Source organism: Hoplias malabaricus, chromosome 5, assembly GCF_029633855.1.
Source record: "Hoplias malabaricus isolate fHopMal1 chromosome 5, fHopMal1.hap1, whole genome shotgun sequence".
Classification (NCBI taxonomy): Eukaryota; Metazoa; Chordata; class Actinopteri; order Characiformes; family Erythrinidae; genus Hoplias; species Hoplias malabaricus.
In genome coordinates, this window is record NC_089804.1 from 26532641 (window position 1) to 26555120 (window position 22480).

The following is a 22480-nucleotide window of genomic DNA, read 5'->3' on the forward strand; positions in this document are numbered from 1 at the left end:
AGTCATTCATCCCTCTCACTGCCCTCTGGGATCAGCTGATGCTGTCCTGACCCTCTTACTGGTGCAGTAATTTGCATGCAGAAAGAGGAGTGGTCATTTCACTGCTTTACACACAATGTAAAGTTCACAGGTTACCCTGGGAATACCATGTGTTGGGCTTGGAATTATGCACAAGATGCTACCATTTTAAAGCGATGAAACTTGAAAGGTAATGAACCGCAACCTGAACACCAACAAGCTGTTGAACCTCTGGTTCATATATTACTGAAGTGTCAGGTATTACCACATGACATTCGGTTCACTGTGTTTCTAAGGATCGGAATATAATAGAATTCAACTTTATTGTCATTGCACATGTCGCAAGTACAAAGCAACGAAATGCAATTTGCTTCCATCCAGAAGTGCTTAGTAGTAAAGAAATAAAAATATAGATATGTATATTGGGGCGGCACGGTGGTGCAGCAGATAGTGTCGCAGTCACACAGCTCCAGGGGCCTGGAGGTTATGGGTTCGATTCCCGCTCCGGGTGACTGTCTGTGAGGAGTTGGTGTGTTCTCCCTGTGTCCGCGTGGGTTTCCTCCGGGTGCTCCGGTTTCCCCCCACAGTCCATAAACACACGTTGGTAAGTGGATTGGCAACTGAAAAGTGACCGTGTGTGTGAGTGAATGTGTGTGGACTGGCGCCCCCTCCAGGGTGTATTCCTGCCTTGCGCCCAATGATTCCAGGTAGGCTCTGGACCCACCACGACCCTGAACTGGATAAGCGCTTACAGATAATGAATGAATGAATATGTATATTACAAACGTACAGTAAATTGTTTGAGAATGGTGTGGATAAATATAAGTATGTACAGGTTATGAATGTGCAGACTATGAACAGGTTATGAATGTGAAGGTGTATAAACAGAGTATAGTATATAATATATAAGTGTGTACTTATGAACAATGTAGGTTATTTATAGAGTATGTACAACAGTGGGCAATATATACAACAGATAGAGAGTCGGTAAGTGGTGTTTAAGTCCATGTGTTATTAGCGTGTGTTAGGATAAAGTTCATCATTATTGTTCGGGTATCGGGAGGCAGAGTTCAGGAGTGTGACAGCTGTGGGAAAGAAGCTGTTCGGGTACCTGGTCTTAGTCCGAAGGCTCCTGTAGCGCCTCCCAGAGGGCAAGAGGGTGCAGAGTCTGTGTGCTGGGTGACTGGGATCTTTGATGATTTTCCGTTCTTTTTAGACACCGCTTCCTATAGATGTCCTCTATGGCAGGAAGTGGTGCTTCGATGATGGGTTGAGAATATGTCCTCATAAAGGTCACAAGTGCTCCTGGAAATCCAGCAGGCCCCATTTTGTCCCTTGACAAACAGTTCGTTTCCAGATGTATTGTAATATGTCCCTGATGAAATATGAAGTTTCTTTCTTGTGAAAGCCAAGGCTGGAAACCAACACAAGGTCACTGTTGCTTCAGATCACTTTACAACGTTGGCAGCACCTGAGGCATTGTCTTTGCAAATGCTTGGAAAAATCATACCTTGTTGAATATTAATGAATCACTTCAGATTCCAAAAAGGCAAATCCGAATTCACAGTGAAGGATTATTTTGACACGGTTTAGATCCATCTTTTGGGAATCGTAAGTTCAGCCACTGAAAAACTAAACTGTACTTTAATAACATTCTCTTGATTTTTGGACTCTGAAACAATCAGGAATCTGAAGGATCCAAAGAAGAGCTGGTTTCTATCACTAAATCTACACATATGGGTTCATAAAGGCCTACTTGGAATCTCTTTATTTTCTTGTTTTCTTGGAATTCGAGTTTTCTTTTGGGACTTTGACTGATCCAAAACTATCCGGGAGTTATCATACAAATTGATTACGGTCTCTTCATCTTCAGCACACGGGACCCTTGATGCGTGTCTGTGCCACATGTCTGTACATCAGCAGGGAGTCAATTTCTTAATAGATGTGTGTATTCGTGTGTGTTTATGTATGTTGCTTGAGCAGTGATGTATACAAGCGTGCATACACACACACACACACTTTTGTACACATACATTTGTTTTTTAGAACAGTAGGACATTTACTTTTTCTTGGAATTTGAATTCATTCGCTGTCGCCGAGGAACTGTAGACTATAATTTTGAACTGAGCATAGAGCATTCGTCTTTTGAGAATCTGAAGGACTGTTAACTGTAAAAAGTAAGCATTGACTAAATGAACTGGATGCTAAAATTCAGATATAAATCGGGTGGAACTTCCAAAATGTGCTGCTTTTTTCTTCTTTTATGTCCTGTGTCTTTAAGGGTGTGTAGCTGTAGGATCCAGGAATGTGTTTATAACCAAAAAGACCAAGATGTGGCTTTTAATTTTGAAAAGTGAATATAGAGTTCATTCATTCATTCATTTTTTACTGTCCTGTAAATGTCCAAAAACAAACATTCATACACAATGCTAAACTACTATTGTTTTTATTCGTGGCAGCTTTTTCAGGTATCTGACCCTTATTGTCCTGGCTGTCTTTGTGTCCGGAATAGTGTGGCGGCCAGCTGCTGGAGGTCCGCATTGTCTTTTTTAATCAGGCCATCAGCCCACTGTTCCCCGCAGGTGGTCTGACACTGCTGGCAGTACAACTGAACATCCGGTCAGCTACAGCAGGGGGCTGTTTACTGCTGGACGTGTGTGTGTGTGTGTGTGTTTGTGAATATCATGCTTCCCCAGTGACCGACACTGCACATATCACCAGATGTTCCAGCTGTGCCCCTTGTACAGGGCTCTAGCTATAATTGGGTGATTATACAATTTTCTGACTAAGATCAAACAAATAGATTTTGAAGAAATGAAGTACTCCCAGTTAAGGATCTCATGATGATATTATCGAGACGAAGACATTTCAATTTAAATGAGTTATCTGCCTCTCCGCAATGAGAAATGCACAGGTGTTTAGTGGTGCACAAATAGCTGGTATAATTTCCCTACGAAAGCAATGACCAATAGAATGGGGTGCTCTTAAACAACCTCACATTAGCCAAAGGTTGCCATAGCCATCATCGTCCTTTTACTGAGGTAGGGAGGGCAGACACGGCTGTAGATTTCCAAACAAGAGTGAAGTGTGTTCTCTAAAAGATGAAAGGTTTAAGCTCCCATTATTTGGTTTGTCACTTATTTTTCTTAGTCTTCCCCTCACCTTATGCAAATGCACTTCCTTATATCTCTGGAAAAAAGAATAGCTTTTACATAAGTGCCTTTTGGACTAGGTTTGAAATGAGTGAAGGGTGGTCTCTGATTTCAGAGAGTGGTATAAGGGAAGTGAATCAGTTATTGGCATTTATGAATGTCAGGGGAGGAGTTTTAGCCTCTATCTCTAATCAAATAACTGAAGATGTTACGTTATTTGAGGCTTTTTATGGAAAAAAGCCTGTGTAAACAGATCTCAAGTCCACAGGTGAATTGGACCATTTTAATCGCAGCAGGACATCATTTCATTGCAAATTCAATTCTGCTAGCAGGATTGGTAAACACAGGCTCTTGTGGACTGGCTCCTGTCGACCAGAGCCTCAGCGTCCCTGTTACAGAGCCGCCTTAATGAAGCTGAAATGAGTCTGCTAATATAATGGTTAGCACACTGCAGTTGGTTCAATATAAATGATATTATGATGTGGTCCATTTGGCTGAAGTGTGTGCTTTCTAGAATGTTTTCTTTCTTAATAGGAAGTACAAACCAAGCTCATTTTAAATCCAGCTTAATGCTGACGTGTGCTTATTGAATTCAGTAGTTCATTAAAGTTTGGAGACCTTAATTATCTTTGACAGGTAACGTTTCATACAGCCCTCTGTTTTCTTTGCGAAAGAAAGTTTGATGAAAAGAAAGAAGCATGTAGACACCTACTCCCCTTACATTTCTTAGGGGTATTAAAGATACTTTATCTCCCTTTGCTGCAGTTCCAGCTTCTAATGTTCTAAAACTCCTCTAGACTAGATGCTGGAACATATCAGGTTTTGGTGGCATTCAGCCACGGGAACTTTACCCCTTTGGCTGGTGTTTGGCTTTGGGCATGGTGACCTAAGGCTCATCTGTTCAGTTGAATTGAGCCATTGCAGTATTGTATCAAATTGAAAAGTGAATTTTAGGTATTGTACCAAGCCTGATTTGTAACTGTGGCAAATATATTGAAACGTACAACTACTTGTGGCTCATGCTTTAATGGAAGCTGCAAAGTTAAGGTGCTCAGAGTGCAGCTAACCTCAATAAGAAGCCAGAGTCAGCCCACATTAAACATGGTATTACTGATATTTCAGGCCTTTAAACCTTGTGCCAAATGCATTCACAATGGCATTAAGGAGCGTGGTAGGAGCAGTGAATGCTTTGAGCATATCTGGTCAATGCTGGAATTGCTCAATGTGCTATAACTCTCTCCAATACCTCATTTGATCTGCCCTTATCTGCCCAGATAAATATGGTGAAAATATGTCACTATAACTCAAATGAGCTGCCCACAGGATGAAATGTGTCGTGGCGAATCTGACATCCTCCATTTTCATCAGGGATGTATTGCTCCTACATGTTGGGGAAGCAAGAAAGCCTGGCTTGATCTCGCTGGCGTTCAGAAAAAGCGGTTTTCCCCTTGGTGCTTATCTGAGAGACTGCGGATCGTAACCAAAGCACAAGTGAGAGCTCCCACCCAGCCTCCTGCTCCCCGACACCCGGCTGTCACATCAGATTTGTGCAGAGAGACAATATAGGAGTTTTCAGCTCACTGTAGACGTATTGCGTTACCAGTTGCATCACTCTCCGGAGCAAAGCCGGAGGCCAAATGTGTGAGTCACTGTGGGAGTGACTGCTGCTGTTTTTACAGGTCACATACCATGTACTTACAGTAACACGAAGCCAGACTAAGAACAATAGCTCTACTGTAGCTTCATAACAACGTCCCCTGTGATTTAGTACAGTGTTACTTATTTAACCCCTTCAGCTATGAGGGGGTTTGCTGGCCCACTTTTCAGTTTTTCCATATCATACCTACAGTACTGTGCAGAAGTCTTAGGCACCGAAGAATGTTATTTTATATAACAAGAGTGCTGCTTTTTGAAAATTATATATAACTACTACACTGTATATACAGTAAAAGGATTGTTTCCTAAATGTAGCGGATTTGCTTTGAGCTGGAGGACAATATTTGTTTCCATATATTCTCTTTGATCTCCATATATTTTTTCAAAATTTGGTTTTCCTCTCTCCGTTTTTGAAAATATCCCCAACCAGACGATTACGTAAGTGCCTGCATTATCACGACATAGTACCTCTTAAGGAGAGGCATCAAAACACCATGAAGTATGAGAGAAGGTTATTCAATCCCGAATCAATCCATACTCCCTATGTAGTGCACTATGCAAGTCATGACGTTACTGAATCTAGATCTTAACAGATCTTACAGCATCATTTATATTTATTCATATGTGGGAATCTGAATTGTAGTGCTAGCTGCATTGTAGTGCTTGATTTGATTTGGTGTGGTATAGTGTTAACACCATTGGCTCCCATGTGAGAGAACTGGGTTCAATTCCAGGTCTGGGCAACCAGTCTGTGCTACACCAATAAGAGTCTTTGGGCAGAACTCCTAACACTGCATTGGCCTATCTGTAAGGCCAGTAACCTTGTAGGTCACTCTGGATAAACGCGTCTGCCAAAATGCCATAAATGTAAATGTAGTGACAGTGTCGTTTTCAAAAATGCCATTTAAAACGCCCTTTTCATGTGGATGGGAGGCCAAGACGCAGACAAAAACCTCAGTTTTTATGAATCAAGGGTCCGTGTGGATGGGGCTTAAATACAAGTTGCGATGGGCACCATGGACAGTGATGGTTACATTGCTTGCAAAAGACGAGGACAGCAGTCTAAAGTAATCTATAAGTGAATCTATAAGAGTTCTTCAGTTTGGACCGTTCTTGGCAGAGAGTATCTTGTGAGATGCGTTTGAGAGACTATATTAAGTCATGACGAAACCTTATCCAACACTTTACTGTAAAAGACCATCCTTCAGCAGTAGGATTGGAAATAGCTGACCAAGTCACATCTGAGATTGCGCTCGTATCTTTCTCACTTTCATATCTGCAGTCCCTACTACCAAAACAGTACTGCTTTCTGGAGTAGTAATGCTGACACTGATGCTGATACACAATCAAGGCCAGCCCGAGGAGGCTATCGCTGCTTCCGCCTTGAGATTTCTAATTCCTGCACTGAACCTGTAACAAACCACCTGCTTTGCAGCATAAGCATTTCTTCTTAAGAAGCCTAAAACGTATCTGTTTATCTTCTGCAATTTGGCCTGCTGCTGCTGAACTTGGTGTATTCCCAATGCATTTCTGTCTGGTCCAGGCTTTTATTTTCCGTGGGTAAAATAATCTCCATTCTTAAGCAGCAGGACTGTGTCCAGAAACAAAGATCACATTGTTTTGTGCATGCAGCCGGGTCAGAGGAGGTTGGAAGCTTACACTGTCTGAACCTTTCTTTCTGCTTTTGCAGGGGAGTGCACTTCATATATGTGCAAGTTAAAAAGGTCATAAAAGGTCATTAGTAGCACTGCCCTCTCACACACATGTACATAGATTATGTTGATTATATGACTACAGACAGATGCTGTTGGAATAAAACCTAAATTAGATTTATGGTAGTGCTGAAGAATTGACAGTATATTAACTCCATTTGTGTCCGGTCTGGGGTCCAAAAAGAATATTATTTCATACATTCTGGAAGTAGCCAACATCAGCTTTTAGTTGAGAGGACAAGAGCACATTTTTGACTAATCCCATTGCTAATTTTTATTCTACCCTTTGTTTTGGTGTGCCACCTTTCCCCTTGGAACTGAGCTACAAGGTGTAGTGCCTAAACTCTCCCTCTACGAAATGAGACAAGTTACCTTTCAAGAGCCTGATACAGGGGTTGGACAATGAAACTGAAACACCTGTCATTTTAGTGTGGGAGGTTTCATGGCTAAATTGGACCAGACTGGTGGCCAATCTTCATTGATTGCACAATGCAACAGTAAGAGCAGAGTGTGAAGGTTAAATTAGCAGAGGGTAATAGCACAGTTTTGCTCAAAATATTGCAATGCACACAACATTATGGGTGACATACCAGAGTTTAAAAGAGGACAAATTGTTGGTGCACGTCTTGCTGGCGCATCTGTGACCAAGACAGCAATGATGCAATGATGTATCAAGAGCCACGGTATCCAGGGTAATGTCAGCGTACCACCAAGAAGGACGAAACACATCCAACAGGATTAACTGTGGACGCAAGAGGACGCTGTCTGAAAGGGATGTTCAGGTGCTGACCCGGATTGTATCCAAAAAACATAAACCCACGGCTGCCTAAATCACGGCAGAATTAAACCTGCTTCATTCTCAGGCTACTAGCTGTGGTCTGTAGGCAGCGCTGACAGTCTGCAGTGATATCAGAGGAGCACCTCTGGTCTTTAGTTACATTTATATGTGTTCGGAAACATTCAAAAATCATATATTATCAACCACTCCTAAACTTCTCTGTGATATGAAGCTGAATTCAGCTCCCTATTCTGCAGCTTTTTGGCCGAACCTTTCTGCTCCACCTTAAATGTTGTAGTAGCTGCAGTAGACATTTACTAGTGAACTCCCAAGACATCAGCATATTGAAATAGTTTATTTTTGTTGAAACTAAATTAGACTAAAATGATACAATGTTAATTAAAGTTTTTAAAGAAAAAAAAACTGACATTTTTGGTTTCTCTGGTTGCTTGCGTAGCCATCTTACCAGCAATTCACAAGGCATTCATAACTCCGTACTGGCAGTGTTTTTAAATTCAATAATACAGGGTAAAAATGGAACAAACTTAGGCATGCGGTTTATATGATGCTGATTATAAGATATAAACAAACCTCCTTGCTTTACACCTGTTGCTTCCAAACCAGTCTCTTTTCTTCCAGCTCACTTTCTGCCTTCAATTTTTCAAAAGGCTTTGGCAGAGCATTATCCCTAATTCACAGGTGTTGAACAACTCATGCCATGGGGCTTCAGTCAACATTCACACGCACTTCACAGCCTTGTTTATCTCCTCTAAGCATTAGCGCACAAATTTAGCACTCGACTCCCATTGGCTCAATCTGCAGGTCTCTGACGTCACTGTTATTTCACCTCTCGCAATCAAACCTGAGTATCTGCATTTACAGGGGAACAGGAACAAAGAGAGGAGTCAGGAAATGTGCGTCTGGGCTGGAAGTCATTACACATGGCGTTATGAAAACTCAGAGGTGCGCAAATTGTAGATGAACTTGCACGCAAAAGTGTGACATTTATGCTGAGCAGTGGTGAAGATGCAAGACAGCTCGTGTATGCATATCTGCTTTATCTAGTTCTGCTCTGTCGTCTTTTTCAGAGACTCTCTTTTGCTCTTGGTAGCTTTTGAAGACCTGTGATCACACCGGTGGAAAATCATATGCTTAGCTGTGTGGAAAATAGACTAGGACACGTATACAGGCACTGTACAGAGGCGATGAGACATCAGAAGAAGCATTAAATCATGTATTTGAGTTATACACATCTCAAGACCGCAGCTATGTAATAGAAACTTGAAGCTAGTATGAGAACACTGGAAGCAATTATTATTTTACCCTGAAAAGATAAAATATAATTTGCTCATGCAGACGATACTAATGCCGAAGGCCTGTCTGAGGCTCAAATTGATTTTTCACTGGATTCTAACTGAATTGAGCTTTAGTAATTATGCCTACAGAGAAGTAGAGACGTACCCCCTTTAAAAATTAATTTTGAGGTTTGTAGTCTTCACAATACACCACAATAATCCATGGTCAGAGTTTTTTCTGGACACTGGCTCATCCAGCATTTATTCTGAAATGGAATAGAACGTCTGTTTGTGGGGAAAGGCAAACTCATTTATAATTTGAGTTGTTTACTTTTGTAGCACTTTCTGTAATGCAGTTAGTTGTCTCCCGAGTTTGGAGACGTTTCCACCTTAAGTGATCCGAAACAGCAAGAATAAGTCAATATTGTCAGTCAATAGAACAATCCTCATTTCATTTAGTGCTTTTCAACATTTGGAGTTCTCTTCATTGTGTAAACATACTCATGAGCATAGAGAGAGAGAGAGAAAGACTAGCATACCGGACTGAGACACTGTTTTTTTTTTAATCATGTACAGACACTGGGGCCTTGTAAACACATTAAACCGATTTCCAGCACAGGAACAGACTCTAAAGCCAGCGAATGGTGAAGAAGCATCTGAATTTTATAGAACGTTTTTGGAATGGCGCCTTTAAGAACATGAAAACAAGGACTTGTCCCCCCACTTCGCTGCAAAGTGTAGCTTTGCGCTTGATGTTTGATTGCATTCTGTCATAAAAGCATTAGTGAGGTGAGGTAGTGATGTTGGACGATTAGCTCTGAACCACAAAACCACTCCAACTCAAGCCAAATTTACAAATGGTGCTCCATCACTCCAAAGCCCCCATGTTTTTTCAACCTGGACGAGCTCCAGAACTGTCGCCATCAGATAAAGAGCACTTAAAGCTTTGATCTTTCAGAGATGATAGAAAATCCAAGCTCTACTCTTACTTCAGATCTGGAACTATCCACAAAGAGTTCAACACTTAATGTCTGAAAAGATGTGTAGAGGTCAATCAGCCAAATTATACACCGAGTGATCAGTAGATTAGAAAAAACCTTGTATCTACACTCACTGTCCATTTTATCAGCCTCATTGTACGTACATAGTGGAACACATTGTAGTTCTACAATTACAGACTGTAGTCCATCTGTTGCTCTGCATACTTTGCTAATCAGGACCAGAGCAGGTATGATTTGGGTGGTGAATCATTCTTAGTGTTGTAGTGACACAGATTTAATGGGTGGTGTGTTGGTTGTGTGTGGATCAGACACATCAGTTGTGGCTGGAGTTTTAAAACACCTCAGTATCACTCCAAGACTGAGAATGATCCTCCCGCAAACAAGGAATTCATTTTTTTCCTATTGCTAATGGACACGTATGATAGCTTGCACACAACATAAAACATATCAGCACAGAATGTAAGCAACAAATGTAAAAAATGTAATCTCACCACCTTCAAACCCAGAGAAAAAGAGGTGAAGAAATATTTCTTTAAGATGTCTGAGGACATCCTGATGCTTAACAGTGAGGAAACAGATTCCATCTGCCCTTAAATTCTGCTTTACTGCAGGGGGGGAGGCTGGTCAGCACTGGGGGGTCTCTGATGCTGAGCTTTGGTCCGCTTGCTCTTTATGTTGTAAAGGTTGAGTATCAACTGTGCTGAGACCCTGCAGTGTTCAGAGAACTGCATGAAAAAAAGGAAATAGTGATTGATTTGATTGCTTTTTTGACAGCAATTACTGTGTCTTTTAACCCCTTAAATTCTGGCCCACATTAAAAAAATTTTTCTCTCGTGACTTCAGAACGTACACATTAATTTTATATTAGTTACCGTACATATTTATTCATAGCAAGAATAATAAGTTGTCTGTTCAAGGGATTAATTGTGTTTATTGATTTCCAAAGACGCTCACAATAACAGAGCATCAGCCAAAGCCATATTCATTCGTTATATCCATTTCAGGGTCGCGGTGGGTCCGGAGCCTCCCCGGAATCACTGGGCGCAAGGCAGGAATACACCCTGGAGGGGGCGCCAGTCTTTCACAGGGCAACACACACACTCACACATTCACTCACACCAATCCACTACCAATGTGTGTTTTTGGACAAACAAACAAACAAACAAAACCACCCTATTAGAAATAGGAATGGTAACACATGGCTGTTCATTCATTCATTCATTCATTCATTATCTGTAACCGCTTATCCAGTTCAGGGTCGCGGGGGGTCCAGAGCCTACCTGGAAGCCTACCTGGGCGCAACGCGGGAATACACCCTGGAGGGGGCGCCAGTCCTTCGCAGGGCAACACACACAGACACACACACACACATTCACACCTACGGACACTTTTGAGTCGCCAATCCACCTACCAATGTGTGTTTTTGGACTGTGGGAGGAAACCGGAGCACCCGGAGGAAACCCACGCGTACACGGGGAGAACACCATGGCTGTTCAATTAGTCATATATCAATTTTTAATTCTCCTTCTTTCTTCTTTTCTGAGAAAGCTTTACAGTCGATTTGGGAACACTGCTGTTAATATTTAACTGCACTCAGCCATTTTGTGTTATGCTTCCCTATGGAGATTACACACGCTGTGTGTGTGCATTTGAACATCAACAGTTCCAGAACTCACTACTTATAAGGGCTGACTATCTACGGCGAAGTTGAAAAACTTCCAGCATTTTATTTTTATTTAAATATCATAATACAGTGGGTTAAAGAATGTGCACAGCTCCCTTAAGACCGCTGTGGTACCTGTTAGGGGTTATTTGCGCCCTAATGAACCTGAAGAGGTTTTCTGACGGTGTATATTCAAGACTTTTTCCCTGCTTTTGAGCCGTAATCTCAGCTCACTTTGCGAAACCGCTTGTGATTCATGAGAATGTGTGATTCATCCTGCTTCTCAATGGACGATTCTGCGAGTGGTCAGCATGCTCCAGGGTCTCTGTGGAAGGTTTGTGGCTTATTGGCTCAGCAGCTGAGTTTATACTGAAGCATGCAGTACTACCTCTGTGGCCGTGACATTAATTACTGCTTTTCACACTCGCTCTGTTTCAGAGGCTAAAAGAATGGTGTTTTTCCTTTGCTTATTTTAACCGCAACGGAACATAGTGTATTTACACGTTATAGTTTATCCACAGAGCAATATGATTACCTTCTATCACATTTTACAGCTCTGTTTTAAATGCTTAACAAAGCTGTTGAGAAAAGTGTGACAGGAGCAGATTGGCTAGAGGTTTAAGTGAAGCTTAAAAGAGCAATCTGTCATTAGCATCAAAAAGAAGCACATAAGAAGTTTATGATAGTGGTTATTTATTATTTATAACACTTTGTTTTTCGATGAAGCTCCACTCAGTTGAGATGATGGATCAGTTTGTGGTTCCCTGGATGAACCAGTTTATGCTCCATAGAGTGGGTCCAGCACATGTCAATCAATGAAGAATCTCAGATACAACCAGGTCACTAGGTGTTAGTATAATGGCCGTTTCGTAACGTGAAGAAGAATGAATAGAGAAATGACTGATTGCTCCTTTAAACCTGTGCTAGCTTTGTGTTCTCAGGTAAAAAAAAATAACAATGTGCACTGCATCTTCTCTGGAATGTGGAGCAAAGCCGTTCATAGCTATGACCTCGGGGCAGTGGCCCACTGTCTCCTGTCAGGATCTGTCAGCAAAGCCCGAGGCTGCCTGAGCTGCTTTACAGAGACATTGCTTTAGTTTATAGAGAAGTACATCACTGATTCAAGTGCTGTTCAATGCATATTTTTTTAGCTGCTTAAATGAGTAATCAGTTGTTTTTATTCCCAAACATATTCACACACATTTTTATTGTTTATTCCTTTTTCCTATAAACAGAAACTTTCATGATTCGCAGATTTAAATTGCTGTTATATTTTGAATATTCTGAATAAACCAGTTGTCTTGTTTACAGAAACCACAGGTCTTTTTTATTTTGATTTTCTAAAACGTACAATCTACAAACATTCACCTATTGTTATGAAAAATTGGTTTTTAACCCGCAATTGTATCAATGTATTAGCTTTTTTCCGAGCACTTTTATCTGAGCAGTCTACCACTATAACTCTAGTGAACCATATTTCATTCATAGTCTGTAAGCGCTTATCCAGTTCAGGGTCATGGTGGGTCCGGAGACTACCCGGAATCACTGGGCGCAAGGCAGGAACACACCCTGGAGGGGGCGCCAGTCCTTTACAGGGCGACACACATATTCACTCACATACTTAAACCCACGGACACTTTTGAGACACCAATCCACCTACCAACATGTGAGAGGAAACCAGAGCATCCGGAGGAAACCCACGCAGACACAGGGAAAACACACAGATAGTCACCTGGAGTGGGACTTGAACCCACAATCTCCAGGTCCCTGGAGCTGCATGACTGTGACACTACCACCGTGCCGCCCTCGCGAACCATATTTGATATTTGATATTTGATAATCAATATTATGATTATTTAATCTATGAAGTATTTCTCATGTGAGGGTGTCAGACACAGCAGTCCTCTCCTCCAGTCCATCATCATTGGTCACAGCATGTTGCGTACAGAGCGCTGTTAGCCGTGATGCTAAGGTGTTTAAACACTTTAGTAGCACTTCTGTGTCTGATCTACTGCTACTGGTGAGAATGATCCACCGCCCATCGGTCCACCTTTAAATGGCCGAAAGAGGGTTAACAAAGTATGCAGAGCAACAGATTGCCTACGGTCTGCAGTCTTACACCTATATGATAAGTGGAGTCGGCAAGTTCCTTGTTGTGCTTGGTGTTAACAATATACAGTCTTTGACATTTTCCTGTGGGCTGCTGTCGTTTGTGACGGTCGGTATGGAGAGAGGAACAATACGGAGAGTAGGGTGGTCTCGCTGGAGCTGGTGCTAAATCCCAAGCCCACTCCAGAGAATCCAAAATCCTCTCTGGAGGCGTCCTGCTGCTTTAACGCTCCACAGCACTGGTGTAATGTGTGCCAGAAGAGAGGCCTGTCCAGGTGACTGGACACTTCAGTCACGCTTTATGAGCAGCACTGACTCTGAGTGGAGGTGACATCTCTCCCATGCTCTCTCTCTCTCTCTCTCCATTCTTTCCTTCACTCTCATTGTATCTCTCCCTCTCTCCTTCATTTTTTCACTCATAGTCCCTCTCTTTCCCTCACTCTTTCCAATTTTTTGTCTCTCTCTCTTCGCTGTCTTTCTCCCTCTCTCCCTGCCCCTCTTTTTCCTTTGCTCTTTCTCACTTTGTATCTCTCACTCTCTCTCCTTCTTCTCTCTCTCTCTCTCTCTGTCTCATCATCCCTCTCTTTATCTCTCCCTCTCTCTCTTTCTATCTATATTTGTTCTCTCATAATCCCTCTCTTAAACTCGCCACCTCTTCCTCTCTCTCTCCCTCTCTCTCTCTCAGTCCTTCAGTCCTTTTCCTTCACTCTTTCTCACTTTGTGTCTCTGTCTCTATCCCCTTCTCTCTCTGTCTCACCCCACTCCCCTTCTCACTCTCTCTCTCTCTCTCTCTCTCTCTCTCTCTCTCTCTCTCTCTCTCTCTCTCTCTCTCACCCTGTCTCTCTCTCTCTCTCTCTCTCTTCTCTCTCTCTCTCTCTTTCTCTTTCTCTCTCTCTCTCTCCTCTCTCTCTCTCTCTCTCTCTCTCTCTTCCCCTCTCTCTTTCGCCCTCTCTCTTTCGCTCTCTCTCTCTCTCTCTTTCTCTCTCTCTCTCTCCCCCTCCCTCTCTCTCTCTCTCTTCCACTCCTACTGTTTTCCTCTAGGGTTCTCTTTTTCCAGAAACATGTCCCCCCTGTGCTGTCCATCTCTGCTCTCCTCAGGTTATATGATGTAACAGGCATCATTAGTGCAGTGACATTGAGGGGTCGAGACGTCCGCCTGAATTTCAGCCCCATCCACCAGAAAACCTTGTGGATTATGAACAGTCCATTTGCATCGTGATTCACAGAGAATTGCTGTCTAACGTCTAGATCGCAAATAATGGCCTCGTAGTTTGACCTGCCTTTGTCCACAACTGCTGAAGGTGAGACAAGCTTTACAAAGTGCTGGCTGCAGTCCCAGTTTAGTGCATGAGAAATCGTATCGCGTTTGTTTCCAAAACACCTAATAGAGGCTTGTCTGACTTAATATGTGAGCATGGTTCAGGGAGTAATATGGAGCATTACGCCTCTGTCCTTACTATTCTGGCCTCAGCACTGCAGAAACTGCTCTATGTATCATGGAGGAGCATAGGAAACAGCCTAGGTTTAACGGAACACTAGGTTAGATTTGGTAGTTTTGTTCCTGGTCTCCCCCTACAGTGTAATTCATTTTTACAGCACTGTCCTGAAATCAGAAGCAAGGGTGAAAGAATGGGGTGCTTTTGGGCCTAACCCAAAAAGTTACACAGTACAGTTTCTGCAGTGCTGAGCCTAAAGTAGCAACAACAGAGGCTCCATCCTCCTCATTACAGGGCAGTGAATAATCATGATGATTTTAAACCTGAAATGTTGAGGTAAGAATGCTACCTACTGTTACTTTAAGTATATGTTATTAGCTTGAATGGAATTCAGCAATGACTTGCTAAAGTAGCTCTGAATGGAGGCATTTGTGGTGGTGCCTCAGCACCTAAAACCCTCTGAAATAGCCTCAGAATCCAGCCACATTCTGCTCTGTATGCATTTTTCACTGGAGAGACGGATACTGGTGATTATCCGACACACACACACGTCTGTTTACACTGAGGCCACAGTGGGGTTTGTATAGTGGACTTCAGGGCTACTGCTGAGGTAAATGCTGCCTCACTGCAGAGTTGTGTGTTGGCGTGGTCAGGCATTGTGGGTCCGGAGCCAGAACTGGACAGGAGTAGTGGGTGTCCGCGACTGGTCAATAGCACCGACGACGCAGAAGGGGAGATAAAAGTAACATCTATTTTCAAGCCAGAAAAGCAGACCAAGTGTCCCCAAACCAGTCCTCAGCAGCTAAGCCTTCAGCTCCATTGACTGCTCTTATCTGCCTTTGCACTTCTATCACATTCTCCCTACGACATTGTTCCCTCTCTCTGTGTGTGTCTCTCTCTGTCCTCTTGCTCTTCTCATTCACCAGCCCCTTCAGCCTGTTCTTTCTTTCTGTTTTCTATTGCCCCTTAATTCTATACACTCCCCAACACACAGCCATAGACAGCCCCGTCAAACACAGCTTGGGCGATAGAAATTGTTCACATCTGTTTCCATGGCAACTGCATCTCTGGCAGCTCCTCCCTCTTTCTGTTTCTCTCTCTCTCTTTCTGTGTGTGTGTGTGTGTGTGTGTGTGTGTGTGTGTGTGTGTGTGTTTATTAGCCTCTCCCTCTTTTCCCATTCCGTCAGCATTAAAAAAGCCGAACAACTGAGAGAACGACTCTTGACAGGAAAACAAACCAGATCATATAGTCACACAAAGAAAAAAGATGCAGAAAGAGGGTGGGCTGGTGTTCAGGCATGTACTATAGCCCTCCCTCTCTTTCAGCACACTGCCGTGACTGTTAGCTATGGAGACATATCAAATTCCAGGCTCCCTAACTTCCTAATACCTTAATAACCACCCAGTTTGAATGCTATTTAGCCGTCATCTTTTGTTACTGTTAATTCTCATAATAACCTTCAGAAATGGGAATGTTTTCAAAAAAATGTTTCATTTGTTGCACTCCCAGCTGGACACCTTCTTCTCTTTGGGCTGTTATTTGGGTAGTTTATCATTTAGAGCTCCCTCCTCTATATTAGTGGCGGGTGATGTGAAAATATGATATTGATTTCATGGTAAATGACTACACAGTAGGATTTATGGGAGACATTATTGGTGCTTTCACAGCACTGAAAATATAAACATTAAAAAAGGTCAAGGTAAATAAGTTCACAATAACTTTTGTCAATTATAGTGCATCAAGGAAATGTATTCTCATTTTGTAGCATGAAATAAATAAATAAATAAATAAATAATAATGATAATAATTGTATGGTATTTGACGTTGACAGTGAAGCATGCTTTTTTACATTGAGGCAGTTGTTGTGTTCTGCATCGCAGCTTAGACAGAGATTAAGTAAACAAAACCTACTTAAGAACAATAATCTTTTTTTCTAACATTGCAGAAGTAGTCTGGAAACGGTAAACACACTCATTAAAGTTATGCTTATGTAAATGGAACAGATTTATGTTTTACATGTAAAAACTGTATTTACATAAGAGTCAAATGTGTGTGATGTGCTCCATCTCTGTTGAATATTGTATTTAAACAGGGAATGTGAAGTTTATACATTATTACTTTGAGAGGCGTAGTTGTAGCACTTTGTTAAAACTAACCCCATTGTCTGTTTTTTTTTTTTCTCTCATGTTACACGCTAATATTCAGAATGTTGGTAGGTCTATATACAGCCACCAAAAACATGAAGAAATAGCATGGGTGTGAATTCTGTGACTTATTACACACAACTCAATACCTGAAAAGCCTTATGATTAAAAATGCTACTCTTATCTTCAGGATGGTGTCAAGCAGGGGTGGGCGATATGGCCTTAAAATAATATCACAATATTTTTTTGTGATAGCGATATTCTTGGTGAAAAGACTGAAAAATACTTTTATTAATTTCAAGAATGCAATAATGCAACAAAATAAATGTTATATTAATATTAAACATATCAAATTAAATATGTTTAATATTTATAAATAGCATCAAAGTTTTTATTTATTAAAAAGTTTTACTTTACTACAAATGTAACAGTTTCAAATATTCAAATATAGACAAAAAAAAAAAAGTGACAAAAGAAATCAGTAAACATTTGCTTATTTTGTAAACATCAGTAATTTACCAAGATTGTGATTTTGTATAAAACAATGTAGGAGAAAAATACGCAGTAAAAAGTGCAGAAACAGTAAATAACAAAACAAGCACAGAATAGTTGCTGTGCTGAGTCATTACGCAAACAAGTCAGATTATCACGATATTGATTTTTTAGCGTTTAAAAACAATATGATGATATTATCGTGAACAATACGATATGGCACAGCCCTAGCCTCAAGAAATGTGTTTATTGTTGTTATTAAACTTGGCAGATGACAGTGCTATTAGGTAGGCTTGTGTGACCATAAACCCTAAATAAAATAGAGTGAAGAGTTTAATCACCCAGAACTGATAAATAAACCACTAACACACAAAAATATGTACCTCTTTCAACATTTCATATGTTACCTATACATATGATTTATTTATGTATTTATTTATTTATTTATTGGTCAATATATATGAAACAATGTTGTTCCGAATGTTTTTTTTTTAATGGAGGAATAAATTTGCCACCAAACATAATCAGATGGTTGTTGAAATGTCTATTCTAATACACTCACAGTTCATATTTTTATATATTGTAGTATTCTTGCTGATTAAAAGGGCACTATTATCACAAAAGCTGGTGTTTTATGTTTTTTAGCTGTTGTTGCTTATAGCCACACCATCTCCCTAACACCTAACATCTCTCTCTTTTTCTTTCTCTCTCTTTCCCTCTCTCTCTCTATCTCTGAGGTTGTGACTGCAAGCATGTTTTACTGAAACTTGTTTAGCTACATAGAGCAACAGCCTTTAATTCTTTGTTTATATTTGTTGGTGTCTGTTCTCTGGTAACTACTTAACCCTTACATCCTTTTAAGTTGAAGAACACAATGTCCTCAGCTCATTTCAGATGTTTTTTTTTTAAAACATGCACTCATTCCACCGAGTCATATATTCAAGAAGGACAAACACTCAGATCTCGCTTTAAAAATAGTTATATTTCAGTAATGAAACATTTGTGAAGGTCGGAGTCGTGACTGATGCTGGGTTTTAATTCTCAGGTATCGTTAAAAACTTTTCTCATTTCTTAGAGCCTGGAGTATTTTGGGTTCATTCGGCGGCAGGTTTTTCCACCATCAGCTGCATGATGCATTCATTATGTGAGTTATGTGCGACTGTGTCACCTACTTTTCTGCTGCAACCGTGTGAGGTGCTTCAGTTCTGTGTTTGGGGACAAGGCTGTTGTGGGTAATGGGCTGTGACAGGAAATTAATGGCTGCAAATGCCTGCCCCTTTCTCTGTGGGTGACAACAGCCCCCGTTAATTTGGTAATTAATCTGAAGCCATTAAAGATCTCTAGACAGGAGACCCAGTTTAAATCGGAGTGCGGGTGGGCTGGAAGTTGTTTGCGTGTTCCTCACACACCTGCACGCCTGCGTCACAACAAATTCATTCAGACACGCATTCATTTTCTGTGCTGTGATGTATGGACTGTTTTTAATGGGATGCAGAATGCGTCAGTTGATGGTGTTGTCTATACTGGTTCATTTAATCATTGTGGCTCTCAGTTAAAGTTTTATGTGTCACAAACAAGAACAAGAAACTTCGACCTGATCTTTGTCAACCTCAGCTCTATTGTCCTGCCAGCAGCTGTGGGTAAGAGTGCGCAGTAATTGCGAACTGTTTCCCTGTGCTTCGAAACATACAGCAACTATTATGTAATCCATTGTTTGAGCTCATTGACTGCACTTGTATTCCACAGGCATGAGCTTTCACAGGAACATGTTTCATCTCTGGTCATATATATGTCACATATTTAATCTGGGTGAACCATGTGTGCTTACAGTTGGGTTGAGGGAATTATATTTAAATAAAAAATATGTGAAAACACATTTATAGAAGCAATTGTCCCAGAAATAATTGCAGTAAACAATATAATTATCATTTTAAGACCATTTTATGCAACTGATACAACCATAAAATAATACCATAATGCAGTTACAAAATTAGTTATTAAGAATAATAGGGTTACTAGGGAAACAAAATGTATGAAATGCAGATAAACAACGCATAAAACTTTAGTTTAAAATATTGACCCTATCGATTCCGTGTGGGCTCCGGACCCGCAGCGACCCGGAACTGAATGGGCGGAATGAATGAATCAATATTGGTCATATCTATTTAGTGCTTTTTTTATAAGCCAATCTTTGACATGTGTCTTATATCGTTATGTGTCCTCAGTAAATATAGATCAGGTTGAAAACTAGCTGGAGTATTCCTTTAACACTCACGCTCTAAATCTTTGATTTTATGACGTACTCTAATTGTTATTGTGAACAGTAACAATAAAAACAACATCTGTCATTCTGCATGATTTCCATCCCCAGCCAAAATTGGACATGCATGTGGTTTTGCCAAATTGTGTATCATAAACTGTTAATGAAACACTGATGACCTGGAGAAAGCGGATGGAAAAGAATGACTCATTGATTGGAGCCTTGCTTCATCTGCCCATGAAAAGCCTGCAGTCTACTCCTGAAGAGACATTGCCATTACTTTCAGACCCTTCAGTGAGAATACAGCTCCCAAAGGAAGCAACTACACAATGGCAGCTTTACAGTCTCGTAATTTTAGCACCTTCAGAAAGTGATGAAAAATTGATTCAGGGCCGTAGCGGACAGCTCGGCTGGAGCGGACTACTTGTGGAAAATTAGACCTGGCAGAGTTCAGAGATGTTTCTCTCTTTTGTCCCTACGGAATATAATCAATACTTGTTGATGGGCCACAAATGCAAGTAACCTATTGTGTTCTTCTTCAGTGGGCTTAGAATATGCCCCTGATGCATACCGCTGCAGGCACCATAAGGATGAGACTGCAAATCAGCAGCTCAGATTGGGTGCAATTTCCATCGGATCCAGGCTGGAGGTTATGTTTCTTCTGTCATATGTGGTGTCTCTGATTTCTAGTGTTATTTCATGTCACTGGAGGCTACATTCAGGATGAAATTCACACAGATCAAGCTTTAAAAAATAGATACTTCTCAGTAATGAGAATTTTATGAAGGTTGGTGTTATAAAGAACGATTCTTAGTATCATTAACACTTTCCTCGGTTTGTAGAGCATGTAATTTGATCGCAGAATTGACTCTATCATCTGCATATGGGATTCTTTGTGTGAGACTAGTGTCACCTACATTCCTACACTCATAAAATCATCAGGATTTTATGAAATGCAAGTAACAGACTGTGTTCTTCTGTGGGCCTAAGATGCGCCCCTGATGCACACCACTGAGAGCAGGCACTCATGCATACTCAGCAACTCAGTACATCCACTTGGGAGCACTTTCCATCTGATCCAGGCTGGAGTGGGTCATGATTCCTCTGTCCCATGTGTTGTCCATCCCTGGCCTTTGCCACGTTATGTTGATGTGATTTGTGTCATGAGGGCAGAGGCAGGGCCTTGTGATTGGATTAGGCCGGCGGGAAAAGGTCTAGGGCGTTCAATTAAAGTGAGTGACATCCCTCTGAGGAGAGTTGGGGTAAATGAAGTGGGATGTCCGTGAAGACCTCCTCCAGCACAGAACCTCGCGTGTCCTTAAGACCCTCGTTCAGTGGAATGTTTGTGTGTGTTAGGAGAAATATATGGATTAACATGAACATCTGCTGAACTTAACAGCGTAGGGCTCATCTTTTGCCAGATGCTAACCTTTATCAAATTAGTGAAATCAGTGCACAGGTTTGTTTAGGGGAGAAGGCCTTGAGTAGACATAACTGTTCATTTATTCTTTTACTCCAAGGGATGTTTTGTTGTGTCGCTTCTCTTGCTTTGAACTTGCTTTCATGTATGAAATGAGGAATGTGAAAGTCACAGTTTAAGAATAACATAAAAATGCATTGTTGAAAAGCCCTTGAATTATTCCTGAACTATTTTTCATTTTGTTTTTCTTTTTTCATTCAGAGAAATTGTTGGTTTTTGGAGAAGACTCTCAAGACGAAACAGTATGGTACAGTAAATTTCTATTTTGTGTGTAGGTTAAAGGGTCACTGCCATGACGACAGAAACAGGTTCTGATGCAGAGGTGAAGAACACAGCGGAGGAACCACCTCAACACAAGGGGGCAGCAGGAAGCATGCCTGGGTCTGCGTCAGATGGCAAAATGGTCAAACAGGTGCCGTTTTATGTTTTAATATGTTACGCTGACTAGAAGCAGTTTGATGAAACATTGACAGAATATAACACATTAAACAGCAAACCATGTTAAATCTATTGGTATTTTAGTGCTCCACCCTTTACCTTTTGTGTGCCCTGCTGCCATTTTTAACCATGTTTCTTCTGTACCATGTGGTGTCTCTGATTTTTAGCATTTTTCATGTCACTGAAAGCTACATTCAGGATGAAATTCACACTGATCAAGCGTTAAAAATAGATACTTCTCAGTAATGAGAATCTTATGAATGTTGGTGTTATAAAGAACGATTCTCAGTATCATTTACACTTTCCTCGGTTTGTAGAGCATGGAATTTGATCGCAGAATTTACTCTATCATCTGCATACGGGATTCTTTGTGTGAGACAGGTGTCACCTACATTCCTACACTATCAGGATTTTATGTAATGCAAGTAACAGAATGTGTTCTTCTGTGGGCCTAGGATACGCACCTGATGCACACCATTGAGAGCAGGCCCTCATGCAGGCACTCGTGCTCATGCTCAGCCTCAAGAAACTCAACCAGTTTCTGAGACTGAATTTTGGAGTTGTGGAAAATACTGCTGGGCTTATTTCTTTTTTTGAAAATATTGAAGAGTTGAGGGCGGCACGGTGGCGCAGCAGGTAGTGTCGCAGTCACACAGCTCCAGGGGCCTGGAGGTTGTGGGTTCGAGTCCCACTCTGGGTGACTGTCTGTGAGGAGTTTGGTGTGTTCTCCTTGTGTCTGCGTGGGTTTCCTCCAGGTGGCTGTCTGTGAGGAGTCTGGTGTGTTCTCCCTGTGTCTGCGTGGGTTTCCTCCTGGTGACTGTCTGGGAGGAGTGTGGTGTGTTCTC

The 22480-nt window shown here is 41.3% G+C and overlaps 1 protein-coding gene across 11 annotated transcripts in view; it reads left to right on the forward strand.

Annotated features, from left to right (window-relative positions):
• Window positions 1–22480, forward strand: part of LOC136697153 (band 4.1-like protein 1) — a 120488-nt gene that overhangs the window by 44038 nt on the left and 53970 nt on the right. For all 11 annotated transcript variants that reach the window (XM_066672124.1, XM_066672130.1, XM_066672126.1 and 8 more), the window contains one exon: window positions 21473–21609. In XM_066672124.1, the coding sequence (XP_066528221.1) occupies window positions 21490–21609 (120 nt within the window). In that variant the 5' untranslated portion in view covers window positions 21473–21489. The remainder of the gene's footprint in view (window positions 1–21472; window positions 21610–22480) is intronic.